The sequence below is a fragment of the Hypoxylon fragiforme genome (genome assembly GCF_022984875.1).
Source record: "Hypoxylon fragiforme strain CBS 206.31 chromosome Unknown GGS25scaffold_1, whole genome shotgun sequence".
Classification (NCBI taxonomy): domain Eukaryota; kingdom Fungi; phylum Ascomycota; class Sordariomycetes; order Xylariales; family Hypoxylaceae; genus Hypoxylon; species Hypoxylon fragiforme.
This window is the reverse complement of record NW_026054756.1, coordinates 4,212,369-4,230,667: the sequence shown is the minus strand read 5'-3', so window position 1 is coordinate 4,230,667 and position 18,299 is coordinate 4,212,369. Positions and strand designations below refer to the sequence as shown.

The 18,299-nt window shown below is 48.0% G+C and overlaps 5 protein-coding genes across 5 annotated transcripts; 2 read left to right on the top strand and 3 right to left on the bottom strand.

The window, feature by feature from the left end:
* The first annotated feature begins 621 nt into the window (after positions 1–621).
* Positions 622–2,244, top strand: GGS25DRAFT_62805 (nucleoside hydrolase). The gene is made up of 2 exons (XM_049265916.1): positions 622–1,217; positions 1,278–2,244. The coding sequence occupies exons 1-2, from the start codon at positions 871–873 to the stop codon at positions 2,089–2,091; spliced, it is 1,161 nt and encodes a 386-aa protein (XP_049122053.1). The 5' UTR covers positions 622–870; the 3' UTR covers positions 2,092–2,244.
* Positions 2,245–2,319: 75 nt separating this feature from the next.
* On the bottom strand, positions 2,320–4,426 carry GGS25DRAFT_62788 (cyclopentanone 1,2-monooxygenase). Its single transcript, XM_049265915.1, has 2 exons — positions 3,032–4,426; positions 2,320–2,969 (listed from the first exon to the last, which is right to left on the bottom strand). The coding sequence occupies exons 1-2, from the start codon at positions 4,185–4,187 to the stop codon at positions 2,548–2,550; spliced, it is 1,578 nt and encodes a 525-aa protein (XP_049122052.1). The 5' UTR covers positions 4,188–4,426; the 3' UTR covers positions 2,320–2,547.
* Positions 4,427–6,052: 1,626 nt separating this feature from the next.
* GGS25DRAFT_472801 (nucleophile aminohydrolase) lies at positions 6,053–7,597 on the top strand. Its single transcript, XM_049259486.1, has 3 exons — positions 6,053–6,292; positions 6,371–6,595; positions 6,702–7,597. Exons 1-3 carry the CDS (start codon positions 6,290–6,292, stop codon positions 7,344–7,346), a joined length of 873 nt encoding a protein of 290 aa, XP_049122051.1. The 5' UTR covers positions 6,053–6,289; the 3' UTR covers positions 7,347–7,597.
* A 679-nt stretch (positions 7,598–8,276) lies between these two features.
* Positions 8,277–9,602, bottom strand: GGS25DRAFT_527747 (uncharacterized protein; the record flags this gene model as incomplete). Its single annotated transcript, XM_049265118.1, has 2 exons — positions 9,223–9,602; positions 8,277–9,158 (listed from the first exon to the last, which is right to left on the bottom strand). The coding sequence occupies exons 1-2, from the start codon at positions 9,348–9,350 to the stop codon at positions 8,279–8,281; spliced, it is 1,008 nt and encodes a 335-aa protein (XP_049122050.1). The 5' UTR covers positions 9,351–9,602.
* Positions 9,603–13,082: 3,480 nt separating this feature from the next.
* On the bottom strand, positions 13,083–14,933 carry GGS25DRAFT_517559 (Rhodanese-like protein; the record flags this gene model as incomplete). The annotated part of the gene is made up of 4 exons (XM_049263411.1): positions 13,083–14,217; positions 14,282–14,516; positions 14,569–14,636; positions 14,695–14,933. 4 exons carry the CDS (start codon positions 14,931–14,933, stop codon positions 13,083–13,085), a joined length of 1,677 nt encoding a protein of 558 aa, XP_049122049.1.
* Between the last annotated feature and the right edge of the window lie 3,366 nt (positions 14,934–18,299).

Here is an 18,299-nt window from a genome sequence, read left to right as displayed (position 1 = left end):
ACCTTTAGGGAATCCAACCTCGATATTACTTATATTAGCCTTACTGCTACAGATTACCTGGATATCGATGTAGCGACCGGCTCCGCAAGAGTATTCTTATATAATGTCGCGTACTAGAGCGATGCACGGCATTGCTAGGGAACAGCCTGGGTATCGGACTGGGTTGATATGCTACGCGTACATGTCCACGGGTATATATGTATTGTCTACTTTGCGCTAATAACCAAATTACGCGCCTGGAGGCCTAAGGGGGATATATGTGCAGCAAGAGATATATCTAGCGAGAGACCAAATTGGACTACGTGCCATGGACGGATTAGCATATACCCCTCTCCCTCCCAACCTAAGGCAACCTCTCTAGTTGAGAATTAATGTGAAGTTGGCATCCCCAGGCCATGATAACTGTGGTAAACCATGGTGTTGACCCTAGAGTATTTCCTCGGTAGGCTTGATCATACCGAAAAATAAAAGTCCAAGCGCTTGAGATATCCGACACCAAGCACACAGAGAGAGTCAACATCGAACATAGACTCGTGGGGTATGTTAGCTATTTCAAGGTGATTTTTCCATATTTACGCTTTATCAACAACCTCAGAAAGACATTATAAGTTACAGGACAACGGGACAACGGGACAACGGGATTGATATAAACCCCTATCCAGCCGATTACCAAACTCAATTTGGTAGGTGTGGTATTGTCAAGGTTTCGGCCCGTCCGGTCAGCGGGGTCGGGTCTGCCGATATTTGAGTTCAGCTTCCCGTTCTGGTAGATAGCTATCTACACTTACACCATTCACATCATTGTGACTCTTTGCACCATTGTAAATACTTACACTATTTGTACAAGAGGGCTGAATTAATCTTTGTCATATGTTTAGCACTTTGACCATGTATATCACCCAAGCTCTTCTCATAATATCCGCTCTTTTTCTACCTATCAGCGCCTCCAACAGCAACTCCTCCAAGCGCCATGGGAAGCCAATCATAATCGATACCGACATCCTCTCCGACGTCGATGATGTTGGGTCATTGGCCGTCGCGAATGTGTTGCACAATTGCGGGTTAGCAAACCTCCTTGGAGTTACCATCAACACACATTCGAGTTACGGCGCATTAGCCGTGAGTGCTATCAACACCTACTTCGGCAACGCGGACGTTCCGATTGCGGCCATCCGTCCGTTCACCAACGAGACTTTCTTTGACTCTCGAGAATATGTGTAAGTCAGATGTTTCTATTAATTATCAGTCACCATATTCTAATCGTGCATATTATATAGTCTGAGTGAATATGTCTCCAAGGTAGCCTACAACTGGCCTCGATCACTAAACGACTCGTCGGCAACACCGACCCCCGTAGAGCTATACCGCTCAATATTGTCTTCGTCAGAAGATAAAAATGTCACAATCATCTCAATTGGCTTCTTGACTAATCTCGCCGAGCTATTGAACAGCCCTGCTGATGATATATCACCTCTCACGGGCTCTAGTCTCGTGTCCGCCAAGGTAAAGGAGCTGGTAGTCATGGGTGGCAAGTACCCCTCCGGCTGGGAGTTCAACTTTGGGGGCTCCGATCCTGTGTCGGCCCGTCAAGTCGTCGAGAGCTGGCCGCGCGATGTGCCTATCACGTATTCCGGTTTCGAGCTGGGCGATGATATCTTCTCCGGCCAGCAACTTAAAGACCTTGCGCCTGCCGATTCGCCTGTTCTTGCGGCATATCAGTGGTATGTGGGTCGCTGTAGCACAATCAGAGAGTCGTGGGATCCGGTCACCACACTTTACGGGATATTAGGCCTCGAGGGGTCCAAAGAGCTCTGCGGTCAGAAACTATTTGCGTATGCGAACAAGAATGGATATAACACAGTGTCGGCGACTGATGGCTCCAATGCATGGGTGAATAGCACCGATGTCACGAATCAACACTGGCTACAACTTGCAGACGGAGTCACGAATACGACTGTTTCCTGGGTGCTGAACAGACTTTACGCTCATGATCCTTCGGATAAAACATGCTCGACCTACAAAACACGAGACTTCTCGGGGCTCAATGGCCTGTGCCGCGGCAAAGATTCTATTGGAACATGTCACTCTTAGCTGATATCATCCATGAATTCCCCAAACGTAATATCTAACACACTCCGGTTACCCCCAAGGCCGATCTCACCACTAATTTGAAGACAACGAATTCAAAACACGTACGCACGATCAGCGAGTTAAATGCATCAATTCGATGAGCGCCGCGATAAGAGATGTAGAGATTTAGCTCAACTATATAGATCTATAGAATTGAAACTAGCCACAATAAAAATAGCAAGAAGACCAGCGTGGTCAGGCACAGGGGTGCCACCGGCTCTTACTTTCTTGATCTGATCCCAACGCAATAGTCGTCAATCATACCTTCAAGCCTTCAAAGTGGAAACCCTTGTACCCGTTCTCTGTGCAATCCTTAAGCTTCGCGGTATAGTTTGGCACGCCTCCCAAGTACATCTGGGATCGTCTTTGCTTGCCTGGGATGTTGTCACCCATATACCACTGTCGAAGCCGGCACTGTTAGCTAACTGATACTCCCCCTTCTTGTTTTCTCCAGTCATAAGAGAGGAATGGAGATAAGTCACTTACGGATCTGCCCTTGGGCACGAGCGTCATACTAGCCACGGCTTCCACATGGTCAATCCACTCGTTCTCGCTCTTCTCGTCAGCCACGATGCTGCTCAGCTTCGCATCGCGGATGTGGTTCATGGTGTTGGCGATCCAGTCGCCCTGCAGCTCGGAGCACGTGGGTCCGTTGCAGAAGGCAGTCGGCGCCTGGGGCCCGGACGAGAAGAACATGTTGGGGAAGCCGGCGACGGTGATGCCGCAGTACGTAGTTGGCCCACGCTTGTCGAACTTGGTCTTCAAGCTCTGGCCATCGATTCCGCGGATGTCGATCGTCGTCAACCCTCCGGTGACGGCGTCGAAACCTGTAGCGAGGACTGTAGAGATTCAGGGTTAGTAAGCTTCATTAAAATACACCCGGACAAAGAGAATATCTTACTGATCACGTCGAAATCCCACAGCTTCTCCGTCGTTCGAATCCCGCCCTCCGTCACCTCCACCACAGGAGTCTCATTGACATCCACAAGGTGCACATTAGGTCTGTTGAACATATCAATGTACGACACCTCAAGCGGCACGCGCTTCGAGCCGAAGGGGTACGGCGGCTTCTCGGGCGCCAGCAGCTCCTTGACGCGGGGGTCGTTGATGCGCGCGCGCGTCTTCTCGCGCCAGAACTTGTAGGCCTCGTTGTTGGCCTCCTCGCTCAGCAGCATGTCCGTGTACGAGCCGAGCCAGTAGGTGAAGTCGCCCGCCTCCCAGAGGGTCTCGTACACGGCCCGGCGCTGCGCCTCGTTGTCCTCGAAGGTCTGCTTCGGCACGAAGTCAAAGTCGAAGCCCCAGCGCCCCTTGAAGCAGGTCTGGAAGAAGTCTCCCAGCGCCGACTGCGGCTTGGGCTGCTCGCCCGGGCCGTAGTTGACTTGCCTCATGTGCAAGGGTAGGGCAGGCGTGCGCTGGAAGACGACGAGCTCGCCAGCTATGTCGGCAACGGTCTGAGATAGCTGGACGCCGGTGGAGCCAGTGCCTACGACGGCAATCTTCTTCCCCTTCAGGTCCGGCTGCTCGTGGGGCCAGTACGAAGAGTGAACCATGAGACCCTTGAACGTGCCGATTCCTTTCCAGTCAGGGAACGATCGACTAGCAGCAATTCCGGTATGCGGCAAGAAGAACTTGGACTTGAATGTGCGGCCGTCCTTGGTCTTGATGATCCACTTGTACTGCTTCTCGTCCCACGTGGCAGACGTCACGTAGGTTTCGAAGTAGGTATCCTTCTTCAGGTCCCACTTCTCACCCACGAATTCGAAATACGCCCGTAGCTCGTTGTGGTCAGGGTATCTTTGCTTCCAGTGCCAGTTCTTCCAGAGGTTGGGGTCCGAGAACTGGTAGTGAGGGGCGTGGCTGTCGACACGAGCACCCGGGTACCTGTTCCAGTACCAGATGCCTCCATATCCAGAACCGGCTTCCACCAATTTGACCTTGTAGCCTTCCTCACGAAGCTTCTTGAGCTGATACACGCCGCTGAAACCTCCGCCGATGACTAGGGCGTCCAACTCCTCGACATGAGTTGCCTCCGGACCGGTTACTTCGATAGAACCCATTTTCGGCTTGACTTATTCTGCTATCAACATCAGGATAATCCAAGGAGTGCTAATAGGAGTAATAACTCACCTCTTCACGACTACGGATAGACGATATATCCAAATTGATCACTTGACTAGATCTGAGAAGAACCACTTCGACAAAGAACTTGGCAGTGCGTGCGTGTTCCTACGTTACCTTCGGCCTCAGGTATAGGCCGAAGAGGGAGTGTTTATATACATGGCTTACAGAGAAAGGTCTATCTGGAGGAAATGAGTTTGCATTGTCCCTCGACAGTTAGTTACCAACTCGGGGTCTAGGGGAAGCCGTATCCATGAACTCTTTGGGCTCGGTAACCAGGACAAAGAGATCCAAGCGTCTAGGGCGGTCAAGCTATCGGATCTTTTCTTCATATCACGCCACTCAGGGGAGGCACATAGGCATGGAGGTGTAGATCAGTGAGCATGTTGTTCAAAGTCCATTTCCCGAGTTGGTGGTATGGCACGTGCCACTGCTTGCCACATTCTTTATCACCTATACAACCGTTCATTCATGATTCAGTTAAGCGATTTGCCTTGCAGCGTGTGTTGGTACTGTAGATTTACCGAAAACGGATCTAATCTTGTATGTGCCTACGAAAAGGGAGAACAAAGATTAGGCGGTCTTCCCCGTATCCCAACGAAAGAGGCAATGCGAACCTTTGTTTTTGGGATATTCTGTTGCCTTTGAACCCACGACTATTGGCGTGACATTGCTTCGAAAAAAAGTTTGCTACATAATCCACATTAGATGGAATACCTAGTTAGGAATGACACCTCGAAATTTGCATGTTGGTTCGGATAATTTACCCCAGGTTACAGGCCTTGAAGTTTGCTACAGTATCCACATCACATCCTATAGTGAACTAACGGGGATATATTAGATATATAGGTAGGAATGTTGGCAATAACTACCTCATATCCACCTCATATCTTCAAGTGCTGGTAGCGGTCTGTTCTCACGGAAACGAAAAGCTCATCTCCGCTGTCATGGCTGGACTTTGAGAAATGCCAGGCCATGAAATCAGTCCAAGTCGTGCAGGATCTGCTCATTTTAACCCGAGCAATTTTTAGTAAGATCGTGTGCTCGAGTATCTGTCTTTTGTTTGTGATCCAAGTTAAATCGGTTCGAAAGTAGTTACTGGGTCTTTCAAGCACTTACGGGAATAAGCATTGCCTTTGTAAGGACCTCTTTTGAGACTTGTGTCGATGTCTAATTATAGCTGAATAATCCATTATCTATAGTTACCTATTTTAAGAAGAAAGAAATCCGCCAGACCAGAGGACCTTGGGCAAGAAACGATCCAGCATGAAACCGGAGTCAATGTATGTAGTTCGTAGGGTCAGTATACTGTCAGGGTCTCTATGGGGCGTGGAGCTGACTTTGTGCCTGAGTCAAATCAGCTCCATCTGTGCCAGTGATAAGCATGTCAGAGCATGTTCATGTACTGTACTTTCTAAAGACCACGGGTTTATAAGCACTAACTAGTTAAATATATGTGAGTACTTCGTAGCTAGGATATAATTAGCCACCTTATCAGCAAGGGAAAACATAAGTGCCTAGATATCAAGGTTAGAGACTTATAGAGTTGTATGAGATGACGATCCGAACAAGGCTTCCCGGAGTATAATAAAAGTTGTTGTTGCTTCCATTTTTATTATTTTCTCTAGGAATGCATGTTCAAGTTGAATGTTTTAGGTTAATCAACTTGAAATGATGTTGGGGTTGAAGCGTTGAAGCGTGTCATGGTCAGCCATAGTAACTTAAATAACATAGTTATGTGGCTGGTGCCGTGACTTCCCAGCCACAGTGGCCTAGCCTAGCCTAACCTAACCTAATCTAATCAGGTGGGGCTTCCACCACTAAAGCTCGATGCACAAGCTCCAACTGGCAACGCGCAGCTTCAGGTTGCCTGCTTAACTTTACTTTACTGTGTGAGGTTTCTAATCTGGAACGTTGAAGCTCCCGACTTCAAACATCACCAAATATCCCGCCGAGCTCAACTTTACCCACCATTCCCGTCCAAACCCACACAAAACCTCACATCACACATTTCTATTGTTGCCGGCACATATAATTCACCATGGTAAGCTCCCTCATTTTCCAAAAATTGGTATTACATTATGTCATATCTCATCCAAGGCTCACACGAAAATGAATATAGACGTCGATAGGAACCGGCTACGATCTCGCCAACTCTATTTTCTCTCCCGATGGACGAAATTTTCAAGTCGAATATGCAGTCAAGGCGGTAGAGAACGGTGGGACCTCCATCGGTATCCGATGCAAGGACGGCGTGGTTCTAGCAGTTGAGAAGGTTGTCACCTCGAAGCTGCTAAAGCCCGGTGCCAACAAGCGAATCGCGACCATTGACAGACATCTGGGAGTGGTATGCCGCCTTTCTTCCCCCTCTCCAATATTATCTATTCCTTCCCTTTCCCTTTCCCTTTCCGTCAGCCGCAATAATTACTAGCCTAACTGGTCCATCTCCCTAGGTTTACTCCGGTATGGTACCCGATGGTAACCACTTTGTCGACCGAGCTCGAGACGAGGCCCGCGCCTGGCGTGACACTTTCAAGACGCCCATTTCAACGTCCGACCTGGCAAGTCGCATGGGCGGATACCTACAAGCCTACACCCTGTATCAATCCGTCCGCCCCTTCGGCATCACCGCTATCATAGGCGGTTTCGACTCGGAGCTCGAGTTACCCGTGGACGGCCAAGTCGGATCGGGCCCAACTATCGGAGCGGGAGGCAAAGTGGAAGGCAAGACGCATGGTGGTCCGGGCCTGTACATGATCGAGCCTAGTGGCATGTACTGGGGGTACTACGGAGCGGCAACGGGCAAAGGCCGGCAAGCGGCCAAGGCAGAGCTCGAAAAGCTAAACTTGGCCGAAGGTACGCTAGACCTGAAGAAGGCCGTCAAGGAGGCCGCGCGCATCATCTACGTCGCACAGCAGGACAACAAAGACAAGGAGTTCGAGCTCGAGATGAGCTGGATCAGCACCGCTGACGGCCCCACCAAGGGCCGTCACCAAGAGGTGCCCAAGGAGCTAGTCGAGGAGGCTGAGCGGTTAGCGAAGAAGGCCATCTCCGAAGACGACGATGAGGAGGAAGAGGAGAACAAGATGCAGGAATAAAACAGAAAAGTAAAAATAAACGGTCAAGGTGGAGGGGTGGGGAAACAATTATGACACCTTTGGGCAAGCCTTGCTCGTTGATGAGCGAGGATGAAGGCTACCTAGGTTTGTACTTGTACAACAAACTACCGGCATGGCGGAAGCTCTCGGATTAGGACGAGACGGGGTCATAGACGTAATTCCATCATCATCAGAGCCATGATATCTAGCCAAGACTCGCGAGCAAGCAAGCAAATTACTATGACCAGTCATCACCTTCTAAGCCCCTATTTGTGAGGTGAATATTACTACTCGTAGTCCTATAACCCCTCGGGGTCTTGAGTCATGGGAAATGTGTCGAATAACCCTAGCCCTGTTGGAAAAAATGTAGATTCGATCGCCGTTTGGCTCTACGTTCCTGACCACACTCCAAAAGCCAACTTACTTACCACTCAGCACAGCATGAATCCACACCCACATCGACAACTCTCACCTAGACAGGCGAATTCCCCTTTCCCTTTCTCTCAGACCTTTGATTAGTTAGAAGAGGTATATGAAGCCATTTCAAGAGAAGTAATTTATTAGGTTAGTACGTAATTACCTCCCGTCTATATCTAGGTACCTACTTCCACCAAAAGAGCAATCGTGTTAATCCAGAGCAAGTATCAGGTTTCATAAGGACGTGGGCAGCACCGAAGGGGTTACTAGGTAGGACTTATAAAAGGGGCTTGGTGATATGAAATCATTGTATGCATTCGTGAATAAATCAACGCAGTAGTAGTAGTAGTAGTAGAAAGACAAAGTAACTTGGCTAATAAAAAAGCATCGCAAATGCATCATATGCCGGCATATGGCGCTCCCTTCCCTCCCTCCCTTCCCTCCCTTCCCTAGTCTGCCTCATACCAGTTCCCACCCCGGAGCGATATCACGCCCAGGTGCCTGTGCATATAACCTCATATTCCTAGAACGAACTCATGCGGCTGGTGGAACAGCCACTCCCCTACCCCGGCGATGCCCTCTCCATCATACCATCGTCCCACCAACTCTATCGCCTCCCCCTGCTTCTGAACGCGGTAGTTGTGCTCGGTGACCCAGACGGACAGGTCCGGCGGATACATGAGCGACGCGGGAAACAGGTACCGGCGCCACTGGTTAAAGTGCGTGGGCAGAACCGCTAGCTGGCGGTCGTGCGCCTTGCCGCCGAAGTTGTTGATCCAGTCGCGGAAGCTCTCGTCGTACTTCATGAGGTGCTCCCAGCTCTGGACGGTCTCCCTGCTCGCCTTCTGGCTCGCCTTCTCCGTCAGCGGGCCGCGGGCGAACAGGAAGTCCTCCATGAACCAGAGCAGGCGGTGCAGGTTGACGCCCTTGGAGTTGTTCCGAAAGACCTGGTAGGGGCCCGTGGCCTCGACGGGGCAGTCGCGGGGGCCGCACTTGGCGGCGGGGTCGGCGCGGGCGGCGACGCCCCAGGTGTACTTGAGGAAGACGAGGCGCATGCAGTGGTTGGCGAGCTCGTACATCTCGAGGCTGACGGCGGCGTTCCACAGCACCTCGATCTCGTCCTTGCGGCCCATCGTCGCGTCGCTGTGGTTCCAACCGTCTTGTAGCGTGCCCGTGTAGCACCACTGGACGATGTTGCGCCAGATCACGATCGACCGGTCCCGGTTCTCGTAGAAGTCGATCCACAGCGTCACGATGGGCTTGTCTTGCTGGTAGACGGTGCGTCGGATCGTCGCCGACCAGTAGCACAGCAGGCTCGCGTGCACTGTGACGTAGTTGGGCTGCGCGTCTACGCCGTAGCCGATTTGAAGCATTTCATGGCCCCCGATTGCCAAGCTGATGATTCCTTGTTAACTTTTTACTCAGTGCTTCATTGAAAAAAAGAAAAGAGGGTGCTTACAGCGACGCGACTACCTGTGAATGGTCAAAGGCCACTTGCTTGAATATGCATTCTTGCGTGAGTCCATAAGAACAACTCTCACACACACAATGCGACTCCAGGTCTGAATATCTGGGGAGGCCGGGCATCTTTTATCGTTAGGTATAGTCGCTGTGCTTGAAGGTGGCAAGGGGTTGGGCGCAGGGTAACTGTTTAATATGACGGGATACCACGTGTGAGCAGGTGGCAGGAGATGTGAATGAACGCTGAGAGAGTTGAAAATCTGTAGTGTAGTATACGAATGAGCGTCTGTCTGTTAACACAGGCAAATGAGAGTCGTGAAAATAAGCTGCCTATATGGTAACGAATGTCTGGACAGCAGATATCAGGGGGTGTAGGGAGGTAGATCTCATGAAAGCAAATGCGCTTGTAAGAGACAGGAGACAGATATAGGAAATATGAAATGGAAATCAAATAAGGTTGCACAACTTAGTTATAAGTTGGACAACCATTAAAGAGAGACGCCGAATGTGTAAGTAATAGTCGCTAATAAATATATGAGAAAGGAAGGTAGGCGATGAGTTGCTCAGGAGAATATCGTGACCATGATCAGGAATAAGGCAAGCAAGTAGAAAGGGGTTGAGGAAGTATCCTTTAAGCTTCCATGAATGTGGATATATACTTGGTAGTTCTTGAAAGTACGAAATAGCATATTGTCTTCGTTCTTTCCCCAGCCTGTGACCTGCACATCTGGGACTGTACACAGTACCTAGTAGTCACAATATGGGGCAATCCCCAGATTCCATAATGATATATAGGTAGCAGGCACGATCTTTCATCCTCTCCTAAAGAGCCGCAAAAAGGGGGGAAGTTCCTCTGCAGCCTTATGATAAAGTTGGCGCCTTGCCTTATTCGTGCTTGTTGCCCCTCAAAAGACAGCACAGGTAGTTTGTTAGGGTCAGGGGGGTAAGTGCGGCTCAAAATGTTCGTAGCAGGCCTTTATTCGTCCATTGCACACATGTTCATCCTCGTGCACATTTAATGTCGTGCCTACCTTGAGCTCCTGCTAGACTAGTATGATGCGCGTTGAGGAAGTTGCGTTATATGTTAAGCATCAGCTCAATCCAGTCATCCTCACTATCCCTTGTCCATCCAGCTGGCATCTGCATTGTATGTACGAAAATGCAAGTGCAGAAGTAGACTATGTAGTATTGAAAGAGGCAGTCGCGATTTTGCTAGGTAGAATATCCTAGTACTAGAATCGCCTTTCCCATTTGAGGTTGTTCTGGGTAGAAGAGATACGGAAGTACAAGGAGATGAATTGGCGCCTTGGGCAAACATTGAAAATTCGTTTCTTCTGGGGGGTTTCCTACAGTCACCTCACTATCAATACATAAGAGTTCAATGTTGCTGAATATAAAATCAAACTACAACTAAACCTCCACATTTAGAACGACTTTCACCATAATCCGCATAAACGAAGTCGTCACTCCCGCCCACAAAATGTTCCGGAGCCGCGCCAAGCCCCGGGGCCTACAGTACCTGCCACAAAACCTTGAGCCTCAAACTCTGTAACTAACCTTTTGCCACGAGGATAGAACCAACCTTCAAGCATACATAGCACTGGGGTTTGTTACATGTAGTTGGTAAATAGGTATAGATGTACCCAGAAAAGAAAAAAATCTGCATCATGCAGGCATGCGTATGTATGTATTTATGTATGCACATGCGCACCTACCTACCTACTAGGCACCTATATCGCGAGCCCACTTAGTTAGGTATGTACCGACAAGTACCTCGCAACATCCACTTCACCCACCAGTTCGCATATTTTCGCATGCTGTTCGCCGTAAAACCAAACCAAAACCACACCGAACCGAACCATATCCATAGCGCACATACCTAACCAACGAACGTTTTCTGTTAGCCCAGAACCCGAGGGTTCGTCAGGTTCGTCGGCCAACGGGGGTAACTAGTAGTTATGTAGTTAGGTAGTACTTGAAAGTGTAAAGTGTAAAAGAATACCTCACTACCAACGGTACCTTAGTTTTTGTATTGTACCATGTAACTAGGTAGTTGCCCAAAGTTTCAAAACTCAATTGACCGCCCGTGCTTGCCTGACTTGCCATAAGGGGATTCTGGAGAGCCTCTCATTGGCTGGCGGAAGCTTAAAAAGCTGTGGCGAAAAGAGTTTGCGGGTACAGCCGGCGCCGTTACACCGGGTCCACTCCCACTCTTAGCTCTCTGACTTACAAGTTACATAGTTACAATAGTTACTATGTTAGATGTAAGTAAAAGTCAATCTTCAAGAATGAAGTTATTCAGGGTAGGTTAGCAATTAGCACGTAGTCCTTCCTACCTCCTATACCACATACAATGTAGGTACTAGGTAGAGGTAGAAGTTCAATGTTGTAACATAGTTGCCATAACTCCCCTATATTTAGACATGTTAAGGAATGACGTTGGAAACATTAGAAAGGTCTAATTAATCTAATTAACACCGAACCGTCGTCTTTTGAGCTGGAGGCTTCTGTTTGGAATGACGGACAAGATCGAGATCGTACAAAAACTTACTAGTCCATCCTCCCATAATATGTAGGCGCGGATTCCTCGACTGTTTACACTATAAGTAACATAGCGAGCATAATACAGACTTTCCCCATGTCACTAGCATACAGGCACTCAAATAAGACTTCCGAGGCATTTGTGAATTGCACTTCATTTTACTAAGTAGCTACATTATCACATAGCTAACCTAGCCTAGAGTACTCTGGTGGGTATCATGCCATCCATCCTCCTCTAGAGCGCAAATACATGTATGCGTTCGCAAAACCAGACGGCCGTATGCCCGAAGTGACAGAAAAGAGAACTAATGTACATATGAGCAACGGGATAATCAACTAAATGAGTCCAGTGCCCACAACAATAGTGCGAGGAGGGTTTACAGTTGTGCAAGAAACATAACAGCCCCATTAGTCAATACTTCCCAGGTCATCCTCTTGATGCCTGGCAAGCAACAACAGCTTGGAACCTAGTCCCACAGCAAATCCCTCAATATCTGCATTCAATCTGGTCTTCTTCAACGTCTGCTATGCGACGCTTCATTCTTCGCCAAACTTTATTCCACTTCATCCTCATCGCATCCCATCCATGACACGTGTCGGCCCCTTTCATCGGAATGCAAACATCGTCATTCCCTCATTTGATAAGAGATTAATGTGGAGTCCGAGTAGGGACAATGTGGTGTGCGTAAAACATATTAAGAAAATTTCGTAGTGATGGTTTTTTCGGATCGTAATAGATCACGATCGTATCAGGCGTAGCACTTCTCGAATAGCCACGAGAGTGTCGAACTCGTAGAAAAGGTGTAGTTGGTCTCGTAAGCAAGTAGTATTCGTAAATCGACGGCCCAAAGCACGAGAGTGCCGAATTGGGATGTCTCAGCGTCGAGAGGACCGAAAGCTTGAGCTTCCTTGCTTGCCGCAATAGGGCAAGTCCGGTTCATCTAAGAAGCAGAGGTAGAAAAGAAACAAGTGAGAGAGTCCGCAAAACAAAAACTCCCCGTCCCAACGCCATGCTTTTGTAAAACAGTGAGAATGTTAGCAGAACCAGTGCAGCAAATGAGATGCCCGATCCAACAAAGCAAGGAGCAATGTAATCAACCGGTATGGTATGCAAATGCCTGTCTAATGCTGAAGTGAAAAGAAGCAATAGTATGGGTATAGTGAACATGGCCGGCGGGGCCAAAAAAAGGAAACGGCAAAGAACGTAGTAGCCCTAATATGGGAGTGTGAAGGAAATAGAGTAAGTAGTATGATAGTTGGTGTTAGATGGAGATGGTCATCTCCGAGTGTGAGAGTCCTTGGAGGACGGTTGAATGTTTAGTAGGAAGCCATGCGGCGAGCAGGCGACCGATTATTTCCCAAGATGGGGGAGTTTCCGATCATCATTATGGGCGATTCATGTTCATGGCGTCTCATAGGTGCAGTAGGGGAAGCATCAACCATAGAATCCCGATGTCCAAAAGCAAAAGTCTTGGCTCGACCTAATCCTTTGCGCTTCTGTTGGAGCTTTCCCAACTCGCGCTCACAAGTGTTAGCATGCTCTTGAGCACCCATCTCAACATAGGCTTGAGGATGGCATCGATCACGATGTTCGGTAAAAAATTCGCTATATCCGCCATCCAGAATATATACTTCTGGATAGGTCAATCTTGGGTAACACTCCGCGTTGAACATACGATCCGATGCGCGAATGTGGCGAGCCATCATGGGCGCGCGACAAGCAGAATACTCGCAGTGGAAAATCAATAGCGTTCGGCCTTCCATGGGGTTCTCGAAGAGTTGCTTGGAAAGAAGCTCCTTATCATTATGGTTGACGGCGGTCATAATATGACCACCTTCATACTCATATTCAAACCGGCAATCGATCACCATTTTCTGAGTATACAATTCGTTGAATTTACCGTCCAGCACATCGAGAAAGGTGTCCTTCGAGATTCGGGGGATATTGTCATTTTCACCATCAGGAAAAAAGTGAGGCAAGACAGGGTCCTGTGATTCTTCTACATCCATCACGGATTGTAACACATGGTGAGGCATATCGTCCTCGCCACTAGCCTTCACGACATCGTCCGCGTTGTCGAACATGCTCAGGGATCGGCGGTATTGGCGCCGAGGGCGGGCGAACGGGTTCGAAAGACGGCGAACATGACTAGGCAGTGGAGAACCAGAGCCGGTGCGGATATCTCGAGTTCCAGTGAGGCTTGCAAACTGAAGCTTCGGCCGTACAGAGCCGGAATTGCTCGGCGTGGGACTATTTGCCGTCTGCGGGCGTTTGTCCTGCGAGGGGGAATCATCGAAGCAATCACCAGGCGACATTGCCCCAGACGTCGGTCCAAAATGGAATGTTGACACCTGATTTTCTGCATGCAATCGAGTGGATAAGAGGGCAGTAGTAGAGTGACCCTTTGCTCGTGATAAAGACGGCCGGCGCATACCTCCTCGCTTGCGGCTACTACTCCAGTTTATTAACTCCCCAAGATTCCCAGTACCAAATGGAATTGGGGTAGAAGACTTACTCAAAAATTGTCTTAGCTGGTTCAAGCCCCGTAGAAGACTGACGCGCCATTACGATGGGAGACTCCATCATGACATCGTCACCAAAATCGTCTCCGGGCGATCCTAGGGGAGTAGCCGCATGGGCCTCAAATGCGCTGAGGAATTGTTGTTTCTGGGGTAACGGAGAAATATCCATGGCGTCGCCCATAGGCGCAGGCGAAGACGTCGCGGGCATAGGCGGTGTCGTTACATATCCTATTACAGTATCAGTGCTCATGTATTTCGCTTCACAGTGTCACGAACATACCACGATTCTGCATGGAATCCATCATGTTAGATGTAAAGAGAGCCCGGCGGGGCGTTGGGAAACGCGGGCTGGTTAATCATGTTAGCAAGCAGTCTCAGCTCCCATTATTCTACTTTGGTAACATACCTTTCTTCGTTGTCGATTCGGAAGTTCTGCGACAGATCAGCGGCAAGACTCGCAGCTGGAGAAGAGCCGCGAATAGTCTTCAGGCTGAAGTAGTCTGGCTTGGCCCGCTGTATATGGTCTCGAATATCAAAGTTACCCGACCCAAAAGGGTTTCGCGAAGACATGTACTGGTGAGATGACTGTCCCCAAGATGGAGTTGGGGCAGGGCGCATAGCAGCCAATGGCGATGACGACTGCATGTTCACTAGAAATGACAAATCTGAGAGGATGTATGATAATAACCCTACTCCTTGGCGCCGACTTGTAAATACAACCAAATGGGTATTTCAAGAATTGTAGGATAACGTCACGTTTAATGAATGTTTTCCAAGCTCTTGTTTAAAAAAGGATTGTCCTGTGTTCCGGAAACCAACTTCATGTATGTACTTATAAGGTCCTTTCTTCGTTAATCGTTCAAGTAAATGCAGGCGCAAGTATAGCAGTGCTAAGGGATTGGATGATGAGTGGGTGGGTAGAGAGATAGGCGTATTAATTCGATGTTCGTGTTGGGTTATCGTTTTGGTCGCGGGGTTGAAGAGAGTGACTGGTATTAGTCGACTTCGACGTAGATGCTAGATCTAAGTATTTACAGCAAGCAAAGGCACTAGACGTTCCAATTTTTATTTAGTACTCAGTTCCCAGTTCCCAGTTCCCAGTTCTCCCAGCATAAGTAAAATAATGGAAGGTAGTGATTGTAGGTTAAAACCAAACCAAAAAAAAGCATTTTGGAGGAATTGACTTTCCTCCAGCTTGAATTGAGCTTAGGTATGTGTGCATTTGCATTCACATTTGACTTGCGTCTGCGTGCTTCTGTGTTCGTACGTACCTTGTGAAGAAGAAGCTATGGACAAGCTAGAGCTGTGTACCCAGTTCAGGAAGGAAGGTCGGATAGAATCGTAAGGATTCTACAAAGCAAGCATGGAGGGTTGTAGGAATTCAATTGAATATGCTTAGGTAGTAGATATGTACGTTGGGAGAGATGTACCGCTTTCCTTAGGAACATGCGAAGGCCAATTATGTACTGTTGGTGTCGTTGAATGATCGTCGGATCTATCCGCCACTACAGACTGGAAAGCTTCACCAGTCGAGTAGGTAACACCACACAATATGGGACACTTGGATTATGTTTTTGCACGACGACGTCTTACCTCTGAAAAGACGTTGTAGTGTTGTTGATGAAGGGCCCTGATGGTCCAAGGAAGCGGCACCTGTATGTGGTTAGAAGGTTAGAAGGGATGTCGAGGGGCAGAGGTCGGCGTGCTGTAAGGAAGAAAGAGAGAAATCAAGAAAGTGTGAAGGGGTTTTGAAGCTTTTTGTTCTGCGGCAGAAGTCAAAGTGTGTGGAGTGACCCCGTTACAAAAAGGTTACGAAAACAGTTACAATAAGCACTGAAGTGACTTGAGTGACAAAAGTTTATTAACAAAGTCGATAGCACCACCACCGTTGCGAGAGGTAACAGAGCCTGTACCTGCCTGTACCTGCCTGTGCTTGCCCGTGCTAAGCAAACGTTGTCCAATCCAAGCACTGAACAGGCCTATTGAGTGTCCACTAGCTACCCGTCGTCAGGGCAATTGCAGGTGGGTGCAGCTGGTTGGCCAGGTTGCCTTGCAGCTGAAAAGGGCAGCTAGTACCAGCTACCACAAATTCTAGCGTGGTCCCTCACTGTATCAGTTGCCAAGCCGCCAGAATAGCTAGGGACCCAGGTGAGATTGGTGGGTTAGGTGGGACAGCGGGGCTCTAATATTGCGCTAAGCAGTACTCTTGCAGTTGCATTGTAGTGCATTGTAGTGCATTTGTAGCGCCTTATAGCGGGAAACCTGCATGTTGGTTACATCATACTCAGTAACTTTTTGGAAGCCAAAGCGGTGTACACCTGTATTTCTTTAGTGCACACCTTGGTTTTTTTTTGGTTTTTTTTAATATTTTTTATAGGGCATGTAGTGCCATGCACGATACCTAACATACCTACATAGTTAGTACCTAACCCATCTATATTTAATAACCTACATACACTATCTACTACACCTTTACTTTGGGACCATGAAGAAGAAAAACTTGGATTGCCCTACGTGTGTTGTACAGTACAGTACCTATACGAGCTGAGTTCAGAGTTTTGAAGCTTCTGAACATTGTACCTAACTAGTAGTACCTTTCTACAGTGTTCAAAGAAGCAAAGCAAGGCAAGCTTATTGCCTTCTTGGACCTAGTAGGGTTCAGGTATGTATGCTGGCGATACATGGTACAATATCACCAATACAGTGAATACACTATATGTACAATACCTACAATACTACCTACATGTTAGTACTATACAATGTATACATGGCTAGAAATCCTACTGCAACTCGCCGGATCGAGCTTAACTGACCAGAGTCACCAGACTGAGACACTTTCTTCCCTCTCGGGCAATCAGATCATCCATCATCAGAGACATCATTAATATTCAACCCAAGTGAGTGGTCAAATCTGGAATTAGGAGTAATCCTACCTGCCTACCCAGTATCTTCCTATTCATAACCTCGGCAGCAACTACATATGTACTACTACTACTACTACTAGTAGGTAGGTAGGTATTTTATATAATTACTTAAATAACTACTAACTATGTACTAGTACGGCGTAGGTAGAGAGCCGTCATCGCCATTCTTCTCCTATGTATCATAAACATATGGATATTCGATGATATCAAGGATAAGCCAACTTTATTAAACTCTCCCTCATCCACCATGTCAGTTACCAAACATCGTATATTTATTTGTTGGCATTGAATGATTGTTGCGCATATTATATGTAGCATGAATCAATCTAGCATCATCTTGCAGTTGCAGATACATCGCATACATATCCGTTGTTACAAACTCATATTAAAACGCCGAGGAACATGTTCGTCATCCGTTTTAGGAAATGCCCTGGCCCAGCAGGTACCCAGTTGCTGGGTGGCCTGGGTGGGTGGGTGGCCTTGTCTGGTAAAGGGGGCCCGCCTTTAATCCGTGTTCACTGTGCACTGTTTGGTCGTCCGTCAGCCCCGGTGCGATTAGGTGCAAGGTTCCGGAAGGCTGAGACGACTTATTCGACCCGGAAGTTTCGAAAGTCTACCAGGTTCGGTCAAGTTTACCTATCAATCATGGTCTAATATAATCAGCCTTCCTGCGAGTCACCTTGTCTAGTTACCTTACCTACGTCAATGCCTACATATGTATGTAAATAACCTACAGTTACAGTAGTAACAGTACCTTTCTTGGTGCAATCTTGTTGCTTCAGTCTTCCAAGCGCGCTGTGAATGATAACATAGCTATGCTTGTCTAGAACGAATGGCCGAGTGAAGGGAATGGTTCGTCTTGGCCTAGATTGCTTGACTCACCCCCACGTGTATTCATGTCTTATTATTTGGCAAATGTTTCAGTCTAATCGCGATTGCGAGATAGTTAAATCCCTGGTAAAAAAAAAAAAAAAAAAGGTAGGGGAGTTTAAAGAATACGATCAAGTTACTAATAAATACCGATGAGTTTTTGTTTCAACAGCATACAATGGTAGTACCTGGTATCCCACAACGAGTTAACGACAAG